At 46.5% G+C, this 25,503-nt stretch overlaps 1 protein-coding gene across 2 annotated transcripts; it reads left to right on the top strand.

Annotated features, from left to right (window-relative positions):
• The first annotated feature begins 9,751 nt into the window (after nt 1–9,751).
• On the top strand, nt 9,752–22,245 carry LOC127311508 (probable E3 ubiquitin-protein ligase XBOS36). Of its 2 annotated transcripts, none has more exons than XM_051341940.2 (6): nt 9,752–10,279; nt 12,740–12,808; nt 20,630–20,701; nt 20,810–20,934; nt 21,024–21,535; nt 21,619–22,245. In XM_051341940.2, exons 1-6 carry the CDS (start codon nt 10,100–10,102, stop codon nt 21,987–21,989), a joined length of 1,329 nt encoding a protein of 442 aa, XP_051197900.1. In that variant the 5' UTR covers nt 9,752–10,099; the 3' UTR covers nt 21,990–22,245. The 2 variants fall into 2 exon arrangements, with proteins under 2 accessions (XP_051197900.1, XP_051197901.1); XM_051341941.2 differs by having other exon boundaries at nt 9,753–10,279; nt 12,740–12,799.
• Nucleotides 22,246–25,503: the final 3,258 nt, after the last annotated feature.

Below are 25,503 nucleotides of genomic sequence, written 5' to 3' on the forward strand. Positions count from 1 at the left end.
TGTCGCGGGCCGTATTACGACCCGCGACAAAAGGGGTGGCCACGTCGCTCCTACCCCGCGTGCTCCACATGGTTTCGGGGCGACGTGGCCAGGCCATTTGTCGCGGGTGCAGGCGCGCCCGCGACAAAAGGCTCCCACGGAAGCCCTGTTTTCACTAGTTCGGTTGTCCGGCCGTCTCGACTTCATCTCGATCTCGTGCAAGCAGCGTCTCATCAACTCCAAGCGTTGCAGTGTTGCACAGATTTATTTTGCCATTATTTATGTCCGAAAGGGAGACGTCGATAGTGGCATGTGGTAGGCTTCCATTGAAATCTCAACCAGATCGAAGAAGATTTCCTACCGGGCGACTTCATAATTTGACGGTTATATATATCCGGCACTCGACAATAATATGCAATCCTGTCTGTGATCACTCCCCCGTACCCACCTCCGTCTCCGTGCATCATCTCATGGATTGACGCTGATCGAGACGCCGATCGGAGTACAAGCTCGTCCTGGATCCTCACTCCTCGCCGGCGATCAGCCAGCCGTGCACGGCTCCGTCCACGACGAACGAAGTACGACGGTCCCTCGGATAATTTCAGCGCAGGGTGATTCCGTGGGGGCAACAGCTGCCGGCTCCGCGACGCTAGGTCACTCTCGGTCACACGTACACACGCTAGGCCACACGCGTGTATAGGCTGCGTGTACCCTGCTAGACTGCACCAGTTCCTAGCTTACCACCACCATGGTGAGAATCATGACGCAAATCTAACAGTGTGAGGTGACCTAGCTCTGAGCTGATTCTCGATCAATCGAGAACTAGCGAAACCGAATGAATATGTAAATGCAACATGAATATCTACGATATACTACTAGAGCTCAAACAATAAAGAAGACCAATGGGTGGCATACATCGTAGTTTTATTCAACGCGTCTAGATTTTTTGCACGGGAAGAGAAATGCTGCACAGCAAAGAAAAAGTCACCTCTATATGCATCATCTTTTTTTTTTTGTGAAGACTATATGCATCATCTCATGTATATGCATCTACCATATTCCCTTACTGTGATATTTCTTACACTTTCGAGAGAATTATTATTATCCGGAATAAGTAAACCTAAACTTGTGTAAGAAGTTTATTTCTCTCTAAACACTATCCAGACAGTCAGACAGAGGATCAAGTCGATACGGAAATACAACCGAGTGATAGGTGCACTGTGGATACAGTTGGTGTGGATGAAGCAACCGGAGATTCTCTTTCCTTGCAAGAATCCAACACCTCTTGACAGATACCTACGAGATACTCTTCCACTTGACTTAGAACAGATCAAAACAGTGATGATGAGTGGTGACACAAGTAACTCTTTTTCTATTCCCTGATCAAGTTAACAATTTTGTAATTATGTGCACTGATTGTTTCTGACGTGCTCAATAACTTCAAATATGAGCTTTACAATCTTACGCTACCGGAAATTGCTATTTTCAGCAATACCCTACTGTATCAACTTTCGCCGTTTTTTTAAGGAGGCAAAAGCTTTACCATAGTCATTAATAAGAAAAGAGTGCCTAGTTTTCATGGGAAAATCGGGCGAAAACTTGTAACGACAACACAAAGCACACACAAACAACATACCCACAACCAAGTCTAACATAGACCCGAACTTCAGGGCGACACCCACTCTAGCCAACTCAAGGGACCACTAGGCCACTTGAACGAACACTCCAAACATGACTCCAACACCGTACCAACAAATACATGCCATCAATCAACTATGAAACCAGGTAGACAACATCCAAGGTGGCGAGGAAATCATAAACCTCTCTGCTAGCAGCGACAGCTCCGGACACCTTCGCTAACAGTCTAGTCTTAGCAGCCCCATCACCAAAAGAAACTGCATGCCTGCCGAATTCAAGCGAGAGAGACTACAGTGTCAACAACACCATTCTTCTCAAAGCACAGTGTTTGACTCGATGGAGAAGCCGCAACAGAGCCTAACACCAATAGAAACACCATAGATGAATCACACACAACTCACGTATAGCTGGCGTGATCTGCAATATCGGAGGTCAAGGTTTAGTCTATGCACGCGCTCTTAGAGAGATAGTCGACACAACAGACTACGACGACCGGACGACCGGCAGAGACTACCACGAGGAGAGAAACAACTATACGAATTTTCTTCGTCAACCACTAATGATGTCTGCTCAGCGAAGTCAAGCGGAAACAATGCCTGCACGGCGGCGAGCTCATGCCCACCAGAAGAGCATGTCTTCGTCGGCTCCAAAGAAACACCAACGCGTGCCAATAACAATTTGAGACTTGCAACCTCTTCACGAAGGGGCGAGACGCCTCGTCGATGCGGTTAGCAAACCACTGCGCAAGCTCCAAGGGCAGCAAGGAAAATTTCCACTAAAGGCGAGAGTCGAAACTGGTGTTGACATTGATCTCATCACATCACCTTGGATTGGGCCTTGGCAGCGATGATGTTGCAGTCGATGAAGAGTCACACAACCTTAGCCAAACTCCAGGACACCGAGGGACTCTAAGGCTGAGCGAACGGAGAGTAACTTCCCTGGCAAGGAGCATGTGTGTCCGTAGAGCAAGCACGAGCGTCCAGAGAACGAGCAGCTGGAAAGCGCACACGGAAAAATCGCTCCCGATGACCAGGATGACGCCATCGGATGCATCTAAAGACGTCATGGCATGTGTTGACCTAGTGGTCACACTCGAGGCGCCGAAAGCATCTCCCACAAGCCCAACACTTGAAGACGAGACTACGCTCGGGGCCTTCCTTTCGAAGCAAAAATGATGGCTTGTGGCTAGGGCAGCTGCCCCAACCCACTTGTACCCAGCCTTCCTCATCTGCATGAGAGTCAACAACAGAGAGGCATCCACGGGGCACCGTTGGTGCCTCCTCATCTTGGTGCACATCAGCAGTACCACAAACCGAGCCAGAAATAACGCCTTCGGTTGAGGCCACCGACGACTATGGAGCCAACTCTTCACCGTCGTTGTCCTTGCCGGAGCCCGGAGAAGCATCCCAAAGCAAGCTCGGGACTGGTAGGGCATCACCAGTAGGAAGGGGCACCTCGGTAGGGCCACACGAGGCAACCGAAAACATCGACAAGGACCCGAGCCCCTCGACCAGCACGGTAGGGTCGCAGAGCAGGCAGTCGGGAGGGCAAGTACCGGTAGGAGGAGCGTCGGCCGTCACAGACCTATGGCTGTTGCGAGGATGAGATGAGCCAGAAACGGCACCTCCGGAGGTGGCCGACGCTACATCACTAGAGGCCAGCATGGCCGCAGACTCACGCGGCGCCTCGAGGATGGAATCCACCATCGAGGGCGCATGAAGACCATTCATTCTTATATTGATCGACCAATATGTTCGAAATGAGCACGCGCTCTTGCGAACTAGTCCGCGGTGGGTGACCGCCGCCGCCTATATCTCCTCCGACCAGGCTCCGCTACTTCTACTTCGAGCAGATCCGAGGTCTCCGTCGCGTGCTCTCTCTCCTCAACCATTCTCTCCGTCAGCTACATGGCTTTGGCAAGCTGATCCCACGCAGAGATAAAAGTCGGGCTACCGTGGCCTCCTATGGATGGTCGTTCGGCTCGTGCGTTTGATCTGTGCCGGTGGACTCGCCTGCTCCACCTCTTACCGCCTGCTTTTGCGCCGACGTGCGGGACGCGGTTGCCCTCGCCCGCCGCAGGTCTGCCCGACTATCCAGGGCCGGATGGCTCAGCCTCGCACCCGCCCTCGCCTCAAGCCTGCAACGGTGACCCCGCACCCAAGCCGTCCTATCGAGCCCACGACAACCGGGCTGGCAACTGCCCCTGCAGGTTTCCACAGTTTGTTTTGCAAAGTTGTGTTGGCTGTTGATGAAAGATGTAGCTAGTTGCCAGTAGGTAAGACATTATATCTTACGAAATTGATGCTGTCACAATAAGTTTTGGTTTCTGTTCGTTGAGAGAACAGTATGCTCTACCTTATCTTGTATTGATAATGCAACTGTGCAAGTGTCTGATGAAGCTCGTAGAATATGTAAACATTAAATACATGCATTTTCTTATTTTCGCTCTTGAGCATTTTTGGTACAGTACTGCCACTTGTAGTACATTTTTGGTATTTTTTTCCAGCTGAAGACTACCCCTTGAGTGTATATTTTTGGGTCTTTTCAATCACATTTATATCTTTAGAGTAAATGAGATGGTGACCCTGTACGAACACTTTGTTTGCTTAACGCTTACCTAATTGCTTTAACACCAACGAGTCGCTTTTCTTAATGAAATTTTTGAAAGGTATCATCATTGATTGCTCTCGATCCTACATCTAAATGTCCATTGGACGCCTTATTTTCTCTCGAGAAGTCTCAGTCCAAGTCGTTCTTTTTTTCTTGAAAGTCGTTTTTCTCTTGTGACTAATAACAATAATAATAATAAATCATGTCTCTCTCTTGATCGACCCACTAAATTGATAATCCTAAAGACTGTGCTGATAAGTATTTTTTTTCGATAAAGGGAATATATTAATATCGAGAGATACCAATTACACCCAGCCTCTGCAACAACGCACCACCCTAATGGCACTACGGATGCACACAGCCAAAAAAACGAAAAGAAAACTAAGAAACAAAAGTCCCGCTACAGTATCACAGACCTAACAACAGCAATACATCCACCACCATGACAACACCTGAATTGCAGACTCTCCAAAAAACGACGCCTCCAAAAAGGGAACAGTGCTCTAACACCGTCGTCGCCCGATCAAAGATCTTAGGTTTTCACCCTGAAGATAGTCCCCACTCTCAAAACAATGCCTCCACCAAGGTCACTGCCAGGCACAACCAGTTAAGGTCAGACCTTGGATTTTCACCCTGAAAGGTAGGACTCTGCGCTTCACATGTGTTGTCGCCCCCACTTTCCTACCGCTGCTGTGAAGCCCGGACACCAAGCAAGCCCCTCAACAGCGCGGAGACTTGAACCTCCCTTAGCTAGTCCTCCCCTCCGGCCTTCATGAAATTCTCTTCTTCCGACTTTCATCATGGATCCATAGTCACTTGATGTCAACATAGAAAAAGAGCTTCGCGCCGCTCCCTCCAGAACCAAACGGTCGGAATAAACGCATGGGTGCGCACGATCGAATACCTCTGATCCAGCAAACTTCAGGTAAAGCACTGTTACATTCGCCGGCGGAGCCTTCCGGAACTCAACCCTCCGGCCAGATCACGAGTCCAGGCCTCCGGTAGGTCCTCCTCTTCACACAAGAGAGGCCCTAGGACCGCCGCCTTTATTCAGGCCGGACCCCCACGTCGGCGACCATCCCGGGCTGGCCAACCCAACCCTCCACCGGCGACACCATCGCCGGCTTCCATGCACCTCCATCTCACCGCCGGCTGGCGATGATAGATCAAAAAATCCACCACCACCAACCGCAGGCCGACCCTCTCCAGCGAAGAAGAGGCCACCTCCTCCGTCAAACCCAAGGCTGCTGCCCCGGGCGCCCTCGTGTCGCGGAAGATGCCCGAGATCGCCTCCACGCACCAACGAGAGGCGGGGGTGGATGGCATGGCGCAGACCGAGGGTCTGGCCGCCGCCCACCGCCAACCCCTGCCGGAGTGCTGCGGGAAGCCGACGAGAAGAGGGAGACCGCAGCGCCACCCATCCCACCCGCGCCGACCGGTCCGCCAGGGGACAGCCGACGGGAGGAGGGCCGCCGCCGCCGTCGCCCATCCCACGCGCGTCTGCACCGCCAAGCATCGAGGAGGTGGGGATCCGGCTGCCGATCTGCACACGGCGACGAGGAAGGGCCCCCGCCGCCGCCACGCCCCGAGGGACTTTGCCCCCGGCGGCGCTACCGGCGGCGGCGGCGGCGGAGGGCGGGGTGCGGGATGGTTAGGGTTGGGGGCGGAGGGTTGGGTGCACAACGGGAGTGCTGATAAGTATTACCCATGTTTTAAAATATAAGCCTTTTTAGAAATGGAGATAGTATTTTTCTCCATTTTCCGCCATATCATTGGTACATGAAGGAAATTGTTTTCAAGACATAACTCTTCTTTTTTTTTCTGGGAAGAGAGCATCAATGAAAACTAGGCATTAATTGGTCTACTCTGGTGAACGGGTAACTTATTTCTGTGGTGTTGGGGCCCAATATATTCTTTTCATGTGTTTTGTTTGGTCTTATGGAGAAATTGGAACTTAATGTAGTTGAGACATGTGTGTCACATTACATAAGTTGTACCATATAATTGCTATAGTAGTATTAATATAGCGGGAAGAAAGCCTGTTTGGAGAAGGTATACAAAACCAGTAAAATTCCATATTCGAAAAAGGACATACTAGAGAACCAACATGTGGTTTGGTGGTTAGAATGACAGTTGCACCTCCAGCCCACCAAAGTTAAAATGACGGGTTTGACACTTTAGTGTCTCATAAAAAGACGGAATATTCTTCAGTGGGAGGCGACGTTTCCGTCGACAGCGAGATGCATGTGGTGACTTCATCAATCTCAAAACCTGTCGAATGAAGTTTCCTTAACGCAGTCTCTCAGAGGTGCTCATAGGGGTAGGGTGTGCATACATTCATAGGGGTGAGTGCATGTGCGTATGTGTGAGCGTCTACGTCGTCTATAATGTGTTTCTAAAAAAAACTAAAATGACCCGAAATCATTGGCTAATTAACCACAACCCTTTTGTTTTAACAAGGAAGGTGATAAATTTAACCAAATTGGGTTTCCCGTTGATTGTACACGAAATGCAAGTGGCTGAAAGAGAAGGAATTGATGTTAGCAAGTGGAGAAACTTGATCCACTAGCTTAGTTGCTCCCGTGAGTTAGTGCTAAGTGGGTCTGGCAAGTACTTGCATCATATTCACGATATCAATGGCTAAGGACGATCTCTCTATGGTGCCATTAGATTTTTTTCCTTGCCAGCTTAGCTGCCGGGCTCAGCTATTAGCACAACAACTAGTACACCATAGGTTGACTCTTTGGCGCTAGGATTGTTTTTTGACATTTCTCCTTTGAGCTTCTCTTTTTAAGGGCTTAGCTAGTCTCGTGACGTTTTCTATTTTCACAAGACTCAAGGCGTATTGGATTTACATGCCACTTTCATTTTCTCCGAACACTCTTCAACCTTGGGACATGACGAGTTCAGACCGCATTGCAACTACAGTAGTAAAGTCACCACTCCATTATTGGCAAGGCCTTCCGAGCCTCATCGGATCGTACATTAATGGTGGTATATTTTTCACTTGATAAAGTTTGGTCTTTTCTCCAGAAAACATTGTGTATGAAAGGTTTCACACCTCAGTGGCATTACTTGATTGCACATTTTGTTGAGGGAGGATCTGTTGAAATTAAGGTCAATAATGATATTGGACACCATTTCGAAACTATAAAGGGTTTGCGGCAAGGAGATCGCTTATCCCTTTTATGTTTTAACATTGTCGCGTATATATTGGCTATTCTTATTGCAAGGGCAGAATAAGATGTTCAAGTAGGCGGACTCATACCTCATTTAGTTGAGAGGGGAGTTTTAATACTACAATATGTCGATGACACGATCCTATTCATGAACACGATCTAGAAAACACTGTTAATATAAAATTAATTTTGGGTATACTCGAACAACTCTCAGGACTCGAGACTAATTTTCATAAGAGTGAAATATTTTATTTTGAAAAGGCCAAGGAGATGGAGGAGCAATATAAGGAAATCATCGGATGTGGAGCTGGCTCTTCCTTTTTGATACCTAGGTATCTCAATCCATTATAGACATGGTTCAAAAAAGCGTACGCCTAGGTACGCTTAAGCGCGCTTAAGCGCTGAGCGGTTGCCTTCGCTTCGCTTTTGGCCTAAGCGTTCGATTAAGTGAGACAGGGAATCTGGTCATATTTTGTGCTAGAATCTCCTCTATGCGAGTGTTCGTGTGTTGCCTGTGTTGCTCTGCTCCTTGCTCGACGCATTGATGCTATGTTAATTTGATTAGGTCTTGCTTAGCTGCTTGCTACTCCAGTACTGTTTAGCTGCTTGTTTGTGTTTGTTACATTGTTTGCTTAGCTGCTTATTTGTGTTTGTTACATTGTTTGCTTAGCTGCTTGTCTCTATAAGAAAATTGGAGAAAAACCGAGGCTAACCAAGGTAGCATTACATGCTTAAGATAAAAAATTTACAGCATATTATAGGGTTATATGTGCCCATTTTGACTTCCTGTTTCATGTTGTTTCATGTTCGTACAATTTTAGCCTGAGCGCTTAAGCCGCGCTTAAGCTCTCTTAAGCAACATTTCCTCTAAGCAGTGCCTCACCGCTCGCTTAGCGCCTAGCGCTTTTTTGAACCTTGATTATAGATGATTATTAAAAAAATAATGAAACCTAGTGGAGACTCATTTTGGGAAGAAGATCGGCTGCTAGGAAATAAATTTATTATCATATGGCAATAGATTTGTGCTTATAAACTCTGGTCTAACTAGATTGCCAATCTTCATGTTATCTTTTCTAGGAGAAACCTATAGGGGTACATAAATGATTATATTTCTATCAGTCTCGTTTTTTTCTGACAAAGCGACCAACACAAATGAAAATATATACCGACAAGAAGGAACATCATCAGCTGACCCAAAGACCAATGTGTTCTTAGGATCGAAGTCCTCGACATTACATATAAATGTTTGCTCTGTAAGTGGTTGTACAAACTTTTAAACGAGGAGTTGTGTGGCAGGAGCACCTGCATAACAAATATCTTAAACATAAGACATTGTCACAAGTGACTGCTAAATCAACTAATTGTCAATTCTGAGAAGGGTTAATGAGAGTTGAAGATGAGTTCTTTAATAGAGGTCCCTTTAGTGTAGGGAATGGCGAAAATGCTCATATTTAGGAGGATATCTGGTTAGGGGACCTTAGCAAATCAACAGCATCTCTCTATAATGTTAAAGTTATCCTCTTAAAATTAAGATAATATCGCTATGTGAAATTGGAATGGTTGTAAGAAATGTGCTTTTTGTGACTCTGACTAGTCTATTAGCCATCTCTTTTTCACGTGTCCATTTGCTCGTCTAATTTGGAGAGTGGTTCATCTTACTTTTAGTATTCCCCCAGCCGCTAATGTTACTTGTATGTTTGGTAACGGGCTCAATGCATGGAGTTGAAAAGCAAACTAATGTGCGTTTGCGGTTTAATATGGGCTTTGTGAAACTGCAGAAATGATATGGTTTTTAATAAAGGTGGAACCGCTCATTTTGTACAGGTTATCTGTATGGTTATTTATTGCATCCTTGAGTGGTCATACGTGTTTCGCCGGAGGCGCAAAGGGTGGCTAGCCGTTTACTAGACGTCTTTATGATGCGTAAGAACTTCCCTTTTCATTTATTTCGCTGGCTGATTTTTTATGTACACCATGTACGATTCATGAATTGTAAAACTTCCTGTATCTAACACTCTGAATAGTGTAATAAAATAATATGTGCACCGATTAATGCCAAGGCTAGGACTTTGCTCCTCATTTCGAAAAAAAAAACTTTTCACTCGATGAGTGACAACCACAAGGGATTCTCAAGTCACTGTAGCGGTAGTTCAATCTCACCTCTAGTCCACCGGTTAAGTCTACCAACGAGTTGGAGTGTTATTTGAGTAGTAGTGATTTTAACTATCGAAAAAGAAATATTCCAGGGCAAGTGAATCCACAAATACACAGGGGCTTATGTGCAAAACCGGCCATGCACAACTAATCAATACGCTAATGCCCACCTGGTGGCCTCATACCCATAGTCGCAGTCTCGTACAGAGAGAAGAAGAAAAATCTCTCATATGTATGGGTCATGATCACACTAAGCCAGAAGAGTGCATATACAAAACTAGCTAGGGGAGAAATAGATCCACGACAGAAATATATATTGTGTCTCGTCATAGTGTTAGGCTCTCACACCTCACCAAGATTCAGTAGCCGCCTTTACCAACAACCGGAGTGTTAGCTAGCCTCCGCCGGCCGACCGTCCGGCCTCGCCAAACTCTTCACGTTTCGCCCGTGAGCTAGCTCCCCTTGCTACCAAGCGGCAGCTAACGACGGCAGGCGGCGGTGCCGGTGTGCGTCGATCATCAAGAGTCGATCATACATATATGGGGAACGCGCTGGGGTGCGCCGGGCTGGGAGAGCGGCTGGCGGCGGCAGCGAGGGACGGCGACGCGGCGGAGGCGCGGCGGCTGCTGGCGGCGGACTCGGGCCTCGCGAGGTGCACGGCCACCTTCGGCAACCTCAGCTCGCCGCTGCACCTCGCCGCCTCCAAGGGCCACCACGAGGTACGTACCTAGCTGCGCGTACGCACTAGCGAACACATGCATGCTCGTGGCGTCGACGACTCTGCCGATCGATTTTCCCCACGGTCTTTTACCCGGCCGGCCGGCCGGCCCGTCCTTGATCCGGCCATACATGTGGTAGATTCGTCCTTGATACGGCCGGGGAGCAGGTTTCCAGCAACAAGCATAAGTGGTCAAGAATCGACCGGTTCATTCAGTCGAGTATACATCGCACAATTAATCGAGATTTTTGGTGTTGATTCGCAAATAGCAGTAGTTAATTAGGTCACGTCACTTTTTTTAATGGCATATGGGAGAAAACGCCGCCCTTCTCACGAAAGAAAGAAGGAAGCAAAAATAGAAACATAGATAAATAATGATCTACTCCATTTGAATCCCGGCTAGCTAGCTAGCCATTTTGTTTCAAAATGGAGAGCTCTAGCATAATGCATTAGAGTCCAAACCAAGAAAATAAAACTTAGTTCCTGCATCACATCAGGTGGTATTTGTTAGAAGCACCCAACACGGCGTGTACAAATGTTTCCACAACCTCTTATATAGACAGGAGGTATATAGTCTTGTAGAAAGAGTTCAAAATAGAAGGCATCGAAAATAGCACATGACAAGGATTTTTTGGTGTGGTTGTGTGTGATTTCTGGGTGTCTTGTTGATGAAGTTAGTAAAATTGATCATCTTAGCGGCATATATAGGCAGTAGCGGGTCGATTGTATATGTTGCACATTTCGTCGTAGCAAAGTGTATTAGTGGGAATGGGAAAGATAAAAGTGAAGTGAATTCAAAATTGTGATCCCTCCATTTATCTAGATACATACGAAACTAGATAAATCCGAGTCACTTATATATTTCCAAACGGAGGCAATATAATTCTTAAAATCTTTCATGCCATCTCTGAGAAAATACGTTGCCTTTTTGTAGCCACGCATCTACTAGCATAATCACCATAGCTTTAACCAGACATGAATAATTTGATGACGAGCTGACACGTTACCTGCTGAATCGACCTCCGGCTGGTTAACTTCCAAAGCGACACGGCTCATTTCGGTTTGTGGCAAAACCAGGGGCAAGAGTCGCTGTTAGAGAGATGTACCACCAGACGCAAGTGGCTTTAGAGTAATTAATTGATTTTCTAGGGGTTACTCTCACCCGATGTGAGAATGTGCTGATCTGTACTGGTAGATCGACCGGAAAGTTTTTGTTGACTCGATTTTCCTGTCGTGTACGTCGAGGGAAGGGCATATATATGTAATATGTGCACATTTAACATTGGACAGCGACGCCAAATTTAATGTTAAAAAGTAGATGTAGCGTGATATTCTTTAATTTTTCTTTATTAGGAAGTGAAAAATAAAAGAAAGTTCATGTAAGAAAAACCACTGAAGAAAAAAGCATCGAATATTCTGGAAGGTTTATCAACATGTCATACGGAGGAAAGTACATACATTTCTGCAAATATATGTACACCCAAGCTGCCTGCATCCATGTGTTAATGGCCGTCGCATCAGAATAGCATCACAGCAGGGATTTTGACAATTCTGTCCGAACGATCATATCCATCGCCAGCCAGCCAGCTTGCTTGCTTAAGGCCCACGTGCAGAATTAGTTCAGCTTTTGCATGTCCGAGAAAAAAAATGAAGCAAGCTCTTGTTCTGAACTTCCGACATTTATCAATAGTACAGCCAACTAGCAAAGCTGCACCCATCCATCCATTGATCCATGTTTCAGAACAGCATCACAAGGACTTTGACAAATTCCGATCATATCCACCGGCCGCTTAACTGTTTAATTCCCCAACTGTCACCAATCCTTCAATAGAGCAGCCCTAGATGATCAGTCAAATTTACTTCCACCTAATTAGTTCATTGGACGATCGTGTCACGTCAATTAAGCTTTTGCGTCCGAGATAAAAAAAAAAGAGCTCTTGTTTAATCAATGAAAATGGGAAGTCTTTTGATTTGTTTCAAAAAAAACAAAGTGTAGCCCAAACTACACGTAGCTTGTTTTTGAAAATATAAAAAGGAATTTTAAAGATTCAAAATTTCCAAAAGAAATTCCATATGTAGAGAATGAAGTGTTCTATCAACATGCAAAAAACAGCTCCAAAAACCTAATATCCTTGGTTGCACAAAAGTGATAAAATATGACATCTGAAAATATGAACCATGCACAATTTCAAGATTTTATCATTTTGCATAGTCAAAATAAGCTTTTTGGAGTTAATTTCTTCTTTTGTTTTTGCATTTTGATAAAATACATCATTATCTACATCTAGGATTTTTTTTAGAATTCTGTATAACTTTAAGATGACGTTTTTTAGTTTAATAATAAAATGAGCTATGTCTAGCTCGTGCTACAAAAATCTACGCTCAGAGCTCCTGTCCATAACTTGTGATAATGATAGGATCTGTTAACTAACTGACTGTTCCTGTACTGCGCGTTCTGCAGATCGCCGCCTTGCTGCTGGAGAACGGAGCCGACGTGAACGCCAGGAACATATACGGACAGGTCAGTGAGGTGAACACCACTGAATAACACCCAAGACCCAACGGCTACCCACTGCATTTCATTTCTAGATCTTATTCATGAATTTAATTTTATGGGTCGATATGATCTATCTCGAGTTCAATCTCAAGTCCTCAACCAACTGTGTGCCAGTCTCTGACTGACGCCGACACCTCGCAAGATCGAGCTCGTCAATGCAACGCTGCTCGGTCGTGTTGTGTCTTGTCTTGGTTTATTTTAGTGTTTGGTTTAATATATCTTTATGGAACCATACCGTACAATAATTTTGTGCATCTGCATAGCAAGAGTGTAACAGAGAAATTAAAAGGTTTCATATGCCATGTTTTAATCTGCATTGCATGATTGGCTTACTTGGCTCACGATGAACGCCTTCAGCAGCGTGTCAGCAGAGAAAAGGACCTATGAGATTCGCGTTAATAGCGATTTTTGGATCAGAGACGATGGCGTCGCCCCCAAGCAACCTCGCGCCGCCGTCCGCCACGGCACCCACCGCCGCCGCCTCCGTTCTTCCAGCCTCCGCCGCTGCCTCCCCTCTCCGACAACAACAACCGACTCCTCCTCTCTCGGTTCCGCAGATCTCTAGTGCTTCTCGATCGTTTGTCGAGCGTGCGGCGATTCTTCGATTCGTTCGCGACGGGTTTATCATCAGAACTCCGGGGATTGCATCGTGGGATTCTTCGGTGGCTAGATTTTACGATTTGAAGCGTAATTTCATCTCTGAAGCTGATTTCGATTTTGCAGATATCCCGTCTGGGTCCGCGCGGGAATTTGATGGCGTCCAAATTTTGTTTGGTCCGAAACTGGGTGGGGGGTTAGACCGAGCTTTTCTGGGTCGAGCCCAACGCTCTCGCTACAGTTCGGCCCGCAGTTGTTCGCGGATTTCTTCTCGCGATGGAGTTTCTCCAGATGTGGCAATGGTGGCTTCGGTTGGGCCGCAGCCCATCACTGTTCATAGCGGATCTCCTTTTCACCATTCTGCGGAGAGGATCAGCGTTAACCCTAGTTCAGTTGGTACCGGAGCGATCGTCTTCGTTGCATCGCCTCCTTCCTCCAGATCAGATCTCACCCACCCACAGCCCCTCCGCCGTTGGTCTGGATCGATCGTCGGCGACAACAGATCATACGCCCAGATCGCAGCTCTCCCGAGGATGGATCGGCGGTTCGGAGGATCGCGCAGATCTCCTCCGAGGAGGAATAACTACTTCGGCTACCGTCCGCGAGTTGGATCTGAGGCTGATAGAAGAGATGAACAACGTCGATGGGAAGAGGAGCGCCGCCGCGATGAAGAATGGCGTCGTGATGAGGAGATCCGACGTCGTGATGAAGAGCGGCGACAGGCAGATCAAGAGCGTCTCCGCTTTGAGGAACGCAGAAGATCTGACGAGCGTCGTCGCCTTGATGAAGAACGACAACGCGAAGCGACTCGCATCTCCGAGCGCGTCGCACGTGAGCGTGCCCTGGCGGAAAGATCTCGCAAGGAAGACGATCTGCGCGCTCGTGATAGATGGGCACATCGATCTGAGATGGTGCCTGGAGCCTCCTCCAACCCCAACTCCAACAGATCTGCTGATGTAAGTCCTGTCGCCCCATCCTTGCCATCATCTAATACTATTGCTGTAGATGCGCTAGGTGCTGGCTCTCTAAATCAATCTCAGCATATACCTGCTACGGTTGCGGACAGTTCTCAATCCCTTGTTTCTCTGCCGGAGCTGGTGGGGTCCTTCGTACCACCACCAGCTCCTGCATCCTTGCCTTCTGCAAGTAGAAGACCTGATATTCCTGTTAGAAACCTTGCATGCTTTGTTTGTGGAGGAGATCATCATATTTCTATCTGCCAAGAACGTGATCCTTGGGAATATAATGCTCCTTTCTTCGGGAGTGAGGAATTTGGCTCTGGGTTTTACTCCATTCCTGTCCCTGATGAAGATAATTATCCAGTGGAGCAGCTCAACTATGCTCACATTACAGTTGAAAAGGGTGAGGTGAATTGCAGAAACATAGAGCATGAATTCAATGTCTGGGCAGAATCGATGAAGATCAACTGGCGTTTCTTTGCTAAGGAGGTTTCGGCTACTGAATTCAGGACTCGATTTCCTTCAGCAAAAGCTATTGAAGAACTTGCCCATTTCGGGAAATTGTTCATGAGAACTGTACCTGGTGCTATCATCAGCTTGGAAAAGTGGGCTGGAGATATTGAGCCTATTTCTGTTATGCAAGAAGCTTGGTTCAGAATCAAAGGGATCCCCATGAAATTCAGAAACAAATCTACTGTCTACTATGTTGCCAGTCTTGTTGGCAAGCCTCTAGCCCTTGACAAGAACTTCCTCAGGCACTTTGCTTATGTGAGAGTCAAAATTGGCAGCCAGGACTTATCTCTGGTTCCTAATTCCAGGATAGGTGAGATTAAAAAAGGTTTCTATGAATTCTTATACTCCAGAGAGCTATTTGAGCCAGCTTCCAACACTGGTAACAAGACAGCTGTTAATACTGATGTCCAAGGCACTGAGGGTGATCAAGGTACTCCTAAAAGACAGAGAATGGGTCTGCAGAACTCAGATGCTGGATCCCAGTCAGCTCCTCCCAAAGTTTCTGGAACCCATTCTGTGTCTCATAGACAAACTGCATTACAAGCATCTCAAGTTCCTAGGAAAGATACTGGTAAAAGGAAATTATTTGAAAGGGACCTCACTTGTTCTGATGAGATCCCATCTTCTGGTGCTACTGCTAATCCCTTATCACTTACTGATGTACACAAAGAGGTGGTTGGTGCTCTAGCTTCCCTTCCATCTCATTCTGGTACAAGCTCTTCCTCTCAGAAGACAGATGACTCTTATAAGCAGTTCCTCACCTCTCTGGCAAGATCTAGCAGTGACAAAGCCTTTACAATTCAGAAGGAGTATAAGGAATTCTTGGATCCTATTGTGGAAAATGTGAATGAAGACAATGAGTCCTCTGAAGAGTTGGTTGATTATGGTAGCAGTGATAACTCACAGGGGTCTGATACTCCTTATCTGACACAGGGACAGGGGATTCTGGCTTTGGCTGCTCCTTCTCTTATAAATGAAAGAACTGCTGTAGTTATTCCTGTTGATGGCTCACAGCCAGAACCAGAGTCACAAGAGGACCCTCTCTCCCAGGTTGATAACCCTCCAATTGATAATGTCTCTTCAGGTGACAACATTTCTCTCAATGCTGGTGGTGATCAGCAGCAACCTGCTCCCAGGATGAGCTCCAGGATTGACTCTATGGGCACTCACAATGTCAGAATTGGTGCTAGGACCATGGGGACTGTTGAATCTGCTAACATCCCAGGTACAAATCTGAATACCTTTAATTCCTTTGCTTTACTGGATGATGAATCTATCATGTCTAGAGCTCTTGAGATGGGTGTTGATCCTGCCTCCTTTTCTCTTGAAAATGTTAATTACTTGAAAGATCTAGAAATTGCTAGACATAATTTAGATGATATGCAAAAATCTTCTGTACATGTCAATCCTGAAATATCAGACCAAGTTCTTTTGTTGGGTCTTGGTGATACTTCTTGTGAGAGTGACAGGGATTTGGAGTTGGATGATTTCACTCCAGTTTTATCCAGAAGGAAAAAAAGAGCTAACAAATCAGGTTGCAAGGTTGGTAGGAATGGGTCACAATCGAAATCAAGTGACACCATTGTGGGGGCACAATCAAAATCAAGTGCTGCCCAGGTGAAAGCCAACATTGACCACCCTTTGTGTGGCATTGTGGCTGGAACCAGGAGAAGAAAGAAAAACCCTAAGTATCTATGATTGGTGCTTCCTTAAATTGCAGAGGGGTTGGGAAGAAAGGGATGAGCATTTATCTTGCTGATTTGATCAAAGACCAACAGCTTGATTTCATTGGTCTTCAAGAAACCATAAAAAAGGATTACTCTCCTGCTTTTCTCAGGAGAATTGACCCTGGAGGTGAGTTTGACTGGAAATGGATCAGTTCAGTGGGTAGAAGTGGAGGTATCCTGGGTGGTTTTAGGCTATCCAGGTTTACCATTTGTGATACTTCAGTAGGTAGATTTCACATCAAGGTGACTTTGCTTGACTTGAAGATTAATGTAAAGTGGTGCTTGATTATTGTTTATGGAGCTGCTCAAGCCTCTGATAAAGAGGACTTTTTGGTGGAACTTGGGAATATTTGCAGCAATCAAATTCTACCAATTTTGGTAGGAGGTGACTTCAATCTTTTGAGATTTTCCAGTGAGAAAAACAAGGCTATGACTCATAACAAGTGGTCTGATCTATTCAACTCCATCATTAACACCTGTGCTTTAAGAGAAATTCATATGACTGGTGGCCAATTTACTTGGTCCAATAATCACAATGATCCCACCTTGGAGAAATTGGATAGATTCTTGATGAGCAGTTCATGGGAAGATCTTTTTCCTCTTGTAACTGTTCACAAGCTGGTGAGAGATATGTCTGATCACAATCCTTTAATTCTTGACACTCTGGATATCAAGGTTAAAAAGAGGGACTTCAGATTTGAAAAAAGATGGCTCAAAGAGGATAGTTTCCTTGACAGAGTGAAGAGATGTTGGGAACAGCAGGTGTATGCCAGTAACAGCTTGGACAGAATAATTAAAAAGCTGAAAAAGGTCAAAAAATCTTTGAAAGGTTGGGGTGCCAATTTGAGAGGAGCAGATATTAAAAAGAAAAATGATATTACTGTTGAATTAAAGGAACTTGAGGATCTGGAAGAATTGGGGCCTCTATCTCCTAGCCAAAGGGAAAGAAGAGCTACCCTCCAACTTAATTTGTTGGAAGTCCTAGATAATGAGGAATCCTTCTGGAGACAGAGATCAAGAGAGAACTGGCTCCTTTATGGGGATAGCAATTCTGCTTTTTTCCATAAAGCTGCTAATGGATGTAAAAGGAAGAGAACTATTTTCTCTTTGAAAAAAGGTGACTCCATTGTTCTTGGTGATGCTGCCTTGCTGGAACATGCCACTGAGTTTTATAAAGACCTGTTTGGTCCTGTTATTGATTCTGGCATCAGGCTAAGTGGAGATGTCTGGTCTGATGAGGAAAAATTGAATGATGTTGATAGAGCTGGGTTGGATACAATTTTTTCCTTGGAGGAAATTAAAGATGTCATTGACCACATGGAGAAGAATAAAGCTGCAGGCCCTGATGGTTTTCCCATTGAGTTTTATCAACATTGCTGGGATATTGTCAAGTTTGATGTCCTGCATGTTTTCAAAGACTTGTTTGAACACAAAATTGACTTGTGTAGGATCAATTATGGGATTATCACTCTGATTCCCAAATCTGCTGATGCTGACATTATTCAAAAGTTCAGACCCATTTGTCTGCTCCAAGTTTTCTTCAAGATAATTACAAAAGTCCTGACTGTTAGAGCAAACCCTGTGATGAGTAAGCTTTTACTTCCATGCCAAACTGCTTTCATCAAAGGCAGATTCATCTCTGATGGAGTTATGTTACTTCAAGAAGTGTTGAGAGAAAGTAAATTTAGGAAGAAACAGGGGATTGTCTTGAAAATAGACTTTGAGAAGGCATATGATAAAGTGAACTGGGGATTCCTGTTTGATTGCTGTGAACAGAAAGGTTTCAGTTATAATTGGTTGACTTGGATCAAACAGTCTGTGGCTGGTGGGACCCTCAGTGTCAAAGTCAATGACAAGGTGGGCCCATATTTCACTAGTCATAAAGGTGTGAGACAAGGAGATCCTTTTGCCCCCTTTTTGTTCAATATGGCTGCCAACAGCTTGGCCAAAATGGTACACTTGGCACAATCCAATGGCTTGATTACTGGGTTAGCTGATAACTTGGTGCAGGATGGTACTGCAATTCTTCAGTATGCAGATGATACTATTCTGTTACTGCAAGATGATGCTCAACAAGCTGTTAATTTGAAGCTCTTGCTCTATATCTTTGAAGCCATGTCAGGTTTGAAAATAAATTTTGAGAAAAGTGAAGTTATGCTGATTCTGGATGATGACACTAAACAAACTTCCTATGCTGAGCTATTCAATTGTCAGAAAGGTAGTTGGCCCATCAGATACCTGGGGACTCCTGTGTGTGCCAGAAGAGCTTCAGTAGCTGACATGAGATTTCTGGGTGAAAAAACCAAGAAAAAAATGAGTGGCTGGATTGGTAATTCCATGTCCATTGGAGGGAGGCTGATTAAGATTGATGCTTGCCTTGCTAGCACTGCTGTGTATCAGATGTCCTTGAGACTTCTACATAAAACAACCATTGAGCAAGTAGACAAGCCTATCAGGTCCTTTTTCTGGGCTGGTAGTGCTGATAAGAGGAAATACCACTTTGTTAAGTGGAGATGGATATGTAAACCCAAACAGAAAGGTGGCCTGGGAGTAAAAGATCTATCCAGATTCAATATCAGCCTGATGTGCAAGTGGTGGTGGAAATTGGAGCATGACACTGGGCCTTGGCAAGATTTTATGAGACTAAAGTATTTGAATCATAAAGGTATCTACTATGCAAAACACAGACCTGGCGACTCTCCCCTCTGGAGTGATATGCTGAAAGTCAAAGATCTGTATCTGTGTGGTAGGAGAATGAAAATTGGGAATGGGGAATTAACTAGCTTCTGGGGTGACTCCTGGTGCAGCAGTAATCCATTAAAGGAGATGTTTCCTGCTCTGTTTGATATCTGCAATGAGCAACACATCACTGTTGCTGCTGCAGCCAATATGGGCTGGAGATTTTCTTACAGAAGATGGCTCCCTCCTGATTTGATTATTCAAGAGGCTGGCCTGTTCCAGTTACTAAATCAAACCCAGCTATCTCAGGAAAAAGATTCCCCCAGATGGAAATGGACAAAAAAAGGCAATTTCACTGTTAAATCTGTATATAAGCAGATCAGTGGTGGGGGCCGTGATAGATCCTTTAAGCATCTTTGGAAAAGTAAAATTCCTTTAAAAATCAAAATTTGGCTTTGGCTGATCTGGCATAATGCTATAGCCACTAAAGATAATTTGCTTAAACGTAATTGGCCTGGAGACCCCTTCTGCCAATTCTGTAATGAACAGGAATCCATCATTCACCTCTTTTTTGGCTGTTCTGCTGCCAAGTTTGTGTGGAGTGCTATAGCCACTGCCATTAAAGCTCCTACTCGACCTGGGAGTTTCTCCCAATTTTTCTGGTGGTTCCCTCAATTCTCTCGAGTTAGCCGCAATACTCAGATTGCTGGTTTGGCTGCTATTTGCTGGGCCATTTGGAAACTAAGAAATAAAGCTTGTTTTGAAAAAAAGCTAATTAATTCTCCGTTTGACATCATCAGTTACGCTGCTGTTTTCATGCAATATTGGTCAGGTCTTCATGGGGAGCAAGATGCTTTGGAGCTTCGTGCTGGAGCTGACGGGCTTCTGCGCCTTGCTGCTGCGGCAGGTGAGGGAAATCCATCTGCGAGGAATGCTGGACGTGGTACTCAGCTGCGCCTGGAGGATAAGGATTCTGATGATAAGCGTGATGATCCAACAACATCCTGAAGGAGCCGTTCTGTTTGTGGGCTAGGATGATTTCCAAGTTACTCCAGTGGTCGTTTCTCTGTATAAAGTTACTCCTTGGTTGTAATATTCGCTCTGAACGTTAGCATTAGGCGGCGATCTCCCTTTTCTTTCTTTTGGTACCTGACTTCTGTATTTTCGTTATCTCCATGGTAATGAAAATTCGATCCCAAGTGGGTCGTTTGGAAAAAAAAAATCTGCATTGCATGTGAATAGGTTCTCCTTGCCCACTTCGGTAAAGAAATCCTGCAATATTCACTCTGCTTGTGTTTTTCTGCATGATTCAACTGAAGACGGCGCTGATGCAAGCGTGCCGTTCAGGGCACTGGGAGGTTGTCCAGACGCTGCTGGCCTTCAGATGCAATGTACGTTCGTTCGTCCGGTGAAGAATCACTGGCCATCCAGCTGTTCTTGCAGACCATTGACCGAGAATTTGGTTCTGATCTTTTTTTAGCTGTGGATGAATTGATCAGGTGTGGAAGGCGGATGGCCTTAGCGGCCGGACGGCGCTTCACGCGGCGGCGGCCGGCGGGCACGTGAGGTGCGTCCGCCTGCTGCTGGCGGACGCGGGCGGAGGCGCCGCTGGCGACAGGGTCCGGTAAGCAGGCTCCGCGTCAGAACGCCGGAGACATTTTTTTTTCCGTGTCAGCGACGATCGTTTGATCGTGGCTCGCGCGTGCTCTGCAGGTACGTGAACAGGGCGGCGAGCGGCGGCGTGACGGCGCTGCACCTGGCGGCGCTGCACGGGCACGTGGACTGCGTGCACCTGCTCATCGATGAGCACGCGGCCCTGGGCGCGCAGACGCTCCCCATCGCCGCGGCGCCCATGGCGGCCATCGGCGCCGGCAGCACGCCGCTGCACTACGCGGCCTCCGGCGGCGAGGTCAAGTGCTGCCAGATCCTCGTGTCCAGGGGCGCCGACAGGATGGCCGCCAACTGCAACGGGTGGCTGGCGGTGGACGTGGCCCGGATGTGGAACTGCAACTGGCTGGAGCACGTGCTGTCGCCCAAGTCGCACCTCACCGTCCCCAAGTTCCCGCCCTCCGCCTACCTCTCCCTCCCGCTGCCCTCCCTCCTCGCCATCGCCGCCGACCACGCCACCACCTCGCCACCGTTCATCCCTGCAAGCGACGAGGACGACAACCACGAGGACGCCTGCTCCGTCTGCCTGGAAAGATCCTGCAACGTCGCCGCCGAAGGTACGACCATGCTCTGTTCGTTTGCTGTCCGGACTCCAGACCTGTTCATGAACTGATGATGATCGTCCCACCTCGATGTGCAGTGTGCGGTCACGAGCTATGCCTGAAGTGCGCAATGGACCTGTGCACGGTGATGAAGGCCTACGAGGTGCCCGGGCTCGCCGGCACCATCCCGTGCCCGCTCTGCCGGAGCGGCATCGCCTCCTTCAGAAAGGCCGTCGCGGCCTCCGCATCCGACGACAACGACGTCCTGGACATCACCCTCGCATGCGCGTGCGCCCGCTGCCAGAACTGCCATGGCGGCGGCCGGGAAGTGGAGAAGAGCCCCGTAAGCTCCTGCCGGTACTCTACCGGCCGGCAGAGCTACGTCGGCGGCGACGGTATGGACTCAGAGGCCACCGCGCTTGCCCTCTACTGCGCCCCGTTCGCTGCCCCCGCGGCCATCTTGTCCTGAGATTCCTGCCGGGTCAGCTTCATAGAAATCCAGGAACGTACAGGTTGACAGGATGGTCGTAGTACTATACAATACATGAATAGATGCCGACGTAAACCATTTGATTTGTTGCGTTTGGGTTGTGAAATGTACATAGTAGTATAAGATACGGGATAGACACATTCTTTTCTTCTTGTATAAATTCGGTTTCGTTTCTTGATCCCATACAAACTAGTGATTCTTTTCCAATGGTGCAAGTGAAAGAATATTCGAGATACGGCGCATCACGCCAGTGGGAGGAGCTGGACGCCTAGACCTTTCATTCTCTATCTTGGCGTTTCCTATTCTAAACTTTTATCGGTTTTTATTTTTAAACCAACTAGATAAAATCCCGCGCGTTGCGGCGGGACATGTACAATTTACCTTGTTGTAATGTGGAGCTCAAACTACATATGCACTAAAATAGGAAACATATGTGATGGACCTATATAAAAGCATTCGCCTGTATTAGTCAATGCAGCATGTGAAGTACTCACATAACTACAGTTGTATGAAATATTGCATCCAAAAAAATGAGGTTGCAAGGTCACCTGTTCAAACTGATATCTTGAGAGAAACTTCTTAAGATTCCTTTTATTTATCTCAAGATTTGGAATACTAGTGGAAAAATGGCCTTTAGTCCCGGTTCACAACGGGCTTTAGTCCTGGTTGTGCAACCGGGACTAAAGGGTCGCGACTAACGCCCCCCCCCCCCCCCCCCCCTTTAGTCCCGGTTGCTTACGAACCGGGACTAAAGGTCCGTCCGCGCGGGTTCTATGCGCCGGGGCGAAAATATCTCAATTTTTCAAAAAAAAAATCAAATTTTTTCGACACCATGTTTTTTTCTATTTTTCAGAATTTCTATTATTTCAGTTATTTGCATAGTTTAGTCTTCTATCTCTAACTACACTTATCTCTTGTCAAATTACTTTACTCGGTCCCCGCTCGGTCACCCATCCTCCCGCACTAGCACGCTTAACTTCCGAGTTCCATCCCGTCCCGCATCCTATTGCTTCGCGCGCATGTATGTGATAGTAGTATCATATCAATTCTATTAACATATGTTTGTCAATGTCAAATTTTTTTATTGTTTGAATTTCAAATAATTCTTTAAATAAACAAAAGTAATGATGTAATAATAATCTTGAATAAATAAATAAACATTAACTTTTTAATTTGTATTTTTTTATTTTTTTTTATTTTTTTTGCCAAACCTAAAAATTTGAAAATCTAAAAGGGTAAAAGTAATAGTAATCTTTATGCATGATACATTTATTAATTTTAATTTTTTTAAAAAAAATCCAAAATTTATAGCAAAAACTAAAATCTTCCTGCTTTCGTATTTTCATTTGGAATTTTGAGAATCTAAAAATTGGCAAACCGGGTAAACCGCATGTCCCGGCGGCCCCGTTTTGCACAGTTGGCAAAGTAAACGGAGCCAAAAATTCGAGCGGAGCCGCGTGGCGTCATTTTATGTGTCCTAGTAACCACTGCAAAAGATGGAACTGGGATACGGCAATTATCTTGAAAACCCTTCACGAATAGGGCTATCACGTCCGGAGTTCTATGGCTTTTAGGGGAAATGAGTAGGAAACAGCCCGTTTCACCACATAGTTTGTCGGAACGAGGCCATATTTGGCACGCGCGTGGGCCTTAGGATGGGAAGCAAGGCCCCGGTCGCGGATTTCCAATCCGAACCACGGGCGACGGGTTTTCCATTTTCGGGGTGCCGGAAGGGCTTTTTTTTGTGAAGGAGCTACATGGTGCGCATTTTAGTATTGCGCGGGACCTCCGCGCGGCGGTAGGATACCTCCTACGCACCACCTATCACATGCCATATGCGCGCGGCAGCCATCTGGGAATCCCTCCCGCTTCCAGCGGTGTCCCGCCGAATCCGCTGGAAACTGACCGGATTTGAACTGGGGCGATACTTTCCTTCGCTCAATAAATGGAGGGAAAAATGTTTTTAGGTCTAGGATGCGTCATTTTTGTAGGGATTCGTTGCATAGAAAACAAAAAATTTCCTACCGCGAGAACGCAATCCAAGCCAAGATGCAATCTAGAAGATGGGAGCAACGAGGGGATGAACGAGACTCACCCTTGAAGATTTCCAAAGCCTACAAGATGAGGCTCTTGTTGCTGCGGTAGACGATCACTTGCCGCTTTCAAAAGCGCGTAGAAGATCTTGACGATGCCACAATCGGGCAGCACCTCCGTACTCGGTCACACGTTCGGTGTTGATGAAGACGACGTCCTTCTCCCCGTTCCAGCGGGCAGCAGAAGTAGTAGCTCCTCCTTGAATCCGGCAGCACGACGGCGTGGTGGCGGTGGCGATGGAGATCTCCGGCGGAGCTTCGCTAAGCGTTGCGGGAGAGGTGGAGGAGGTGGGGCGGCTAGGGTTTGGGAGAGGGGGTGGCCGGCCACTTAGGGGGTGCGGCCAAGCTATGGCTTGAGGTGGCCGGCCCCCTCCCCTTGGCCCTCATTATATAGGTGGAACACCCAAGAGTTGGTCTACAAGTCTTCGAATAAGACCCCAAACCAAAACCTTCCATATGACATGAAACCTACCCAAGGTGGGATTCCCACTTGAGGTGGGATTCCCACCTTTCCTTGGGAGGGGGTGGCCGGCCACCTTGGTGGAGTCCACCTGGGACTCCACCCCTCTAGGGTTGGCCGGCCATGGGTGGTGGAGTCCCTTCGGGACTCCGCCTTCCAAAGTGATTTCTTCCGGACTTTTCTAGAACCTTCCATAAATGCACCGGATCATTTTCAAACTTATAAAATGACTTCCTATATATGAATCTTATTCTCCGGACCATTCCGGAACTCCTCGTGATGTCCGGGATCCCATCCGAGACTCCGAACAAAACTTCGAACTCCATTCCATATTCAAGTTCTACTAATACGACATCAAACCTTAAGTGTGTCAACCTACGGTTCGCGAACTATGTAGACATGGTTGAGAACTCTCTCCGACCAATAACCAATAGCGGGATCTGGAGATCCATAATGGCTCCCACATATTCAACGATGACTTAGTGATCGAATGAACCATTCACATACGATACCAATTCCCTTTGTCACGCGATATTTTACTTGTCGGAGGTTTGATCATCGGTATCACTCTATACCTTGTTCAACCTCGTCTCCTGACAAGTATTCTTTACTCGTACCGTGGTATGTAGTCTCTTATGAACTTATTCATGTGCTTGCAAGCTAATTACACGACATTCCACCGAGAGGGCCCAGAGTATATCTATCCGTCATCGGAATGGACAAATCCCACTGTTGATCCATATGCCTCAACTCATACTTTCCGGATACTTAATCCCACCTTTATAACCACCTGATGCGTGCAGTTAACACACGTCCGTTGGGAACCCCAAGAGGAAGGTGTGATGCGTACAGTAGCAAGTTTTCCCTCAGAAAGAAACCAAGGTTTATCGAACCAGTAGGAGCCAAGAAGCACGTTTAAGGTTGATGGCGGCGGGATGTA

This window comes from Lolium perenne, chromosome 7 (genome assembly GCF_019359855.2).
Source record: "Lolium perenne isolate Kyuss_39 chromosome 7, Kyuss_2.0, whole genome shotgun sequence".
NCBI lineage: Eukaryota > Viridiplantae > Streptophyta > Magnoliopsida > Poales > Poaceae > Lolium > Lolium perenne.

Bases quoted from the DNA above. Each gene is read 5' to 3' on its own strand.
- LOC127311508 (XM_051341940.2), top strand. From the start codon at position 10,100: ATGGGGAACGCGCTGGGGTGCGCCGGGCTGGGAGAGCGGCTGGCGGCG. The intron at 12,809-20,629 runs GTGAACACCACT...ATTCAACTGAAG, and splicing joins TATACGGACAGGTCAGTGAG to ACGGCGCTGATGCAAGCGTG. The intron at 21,536-21,618 runs GTACGACCATGC...CTCGATGTGCAG, and splicing joins CTGCAACGTCGCCGCCGAAG to TGTGCGGTCACGAGCTATGC.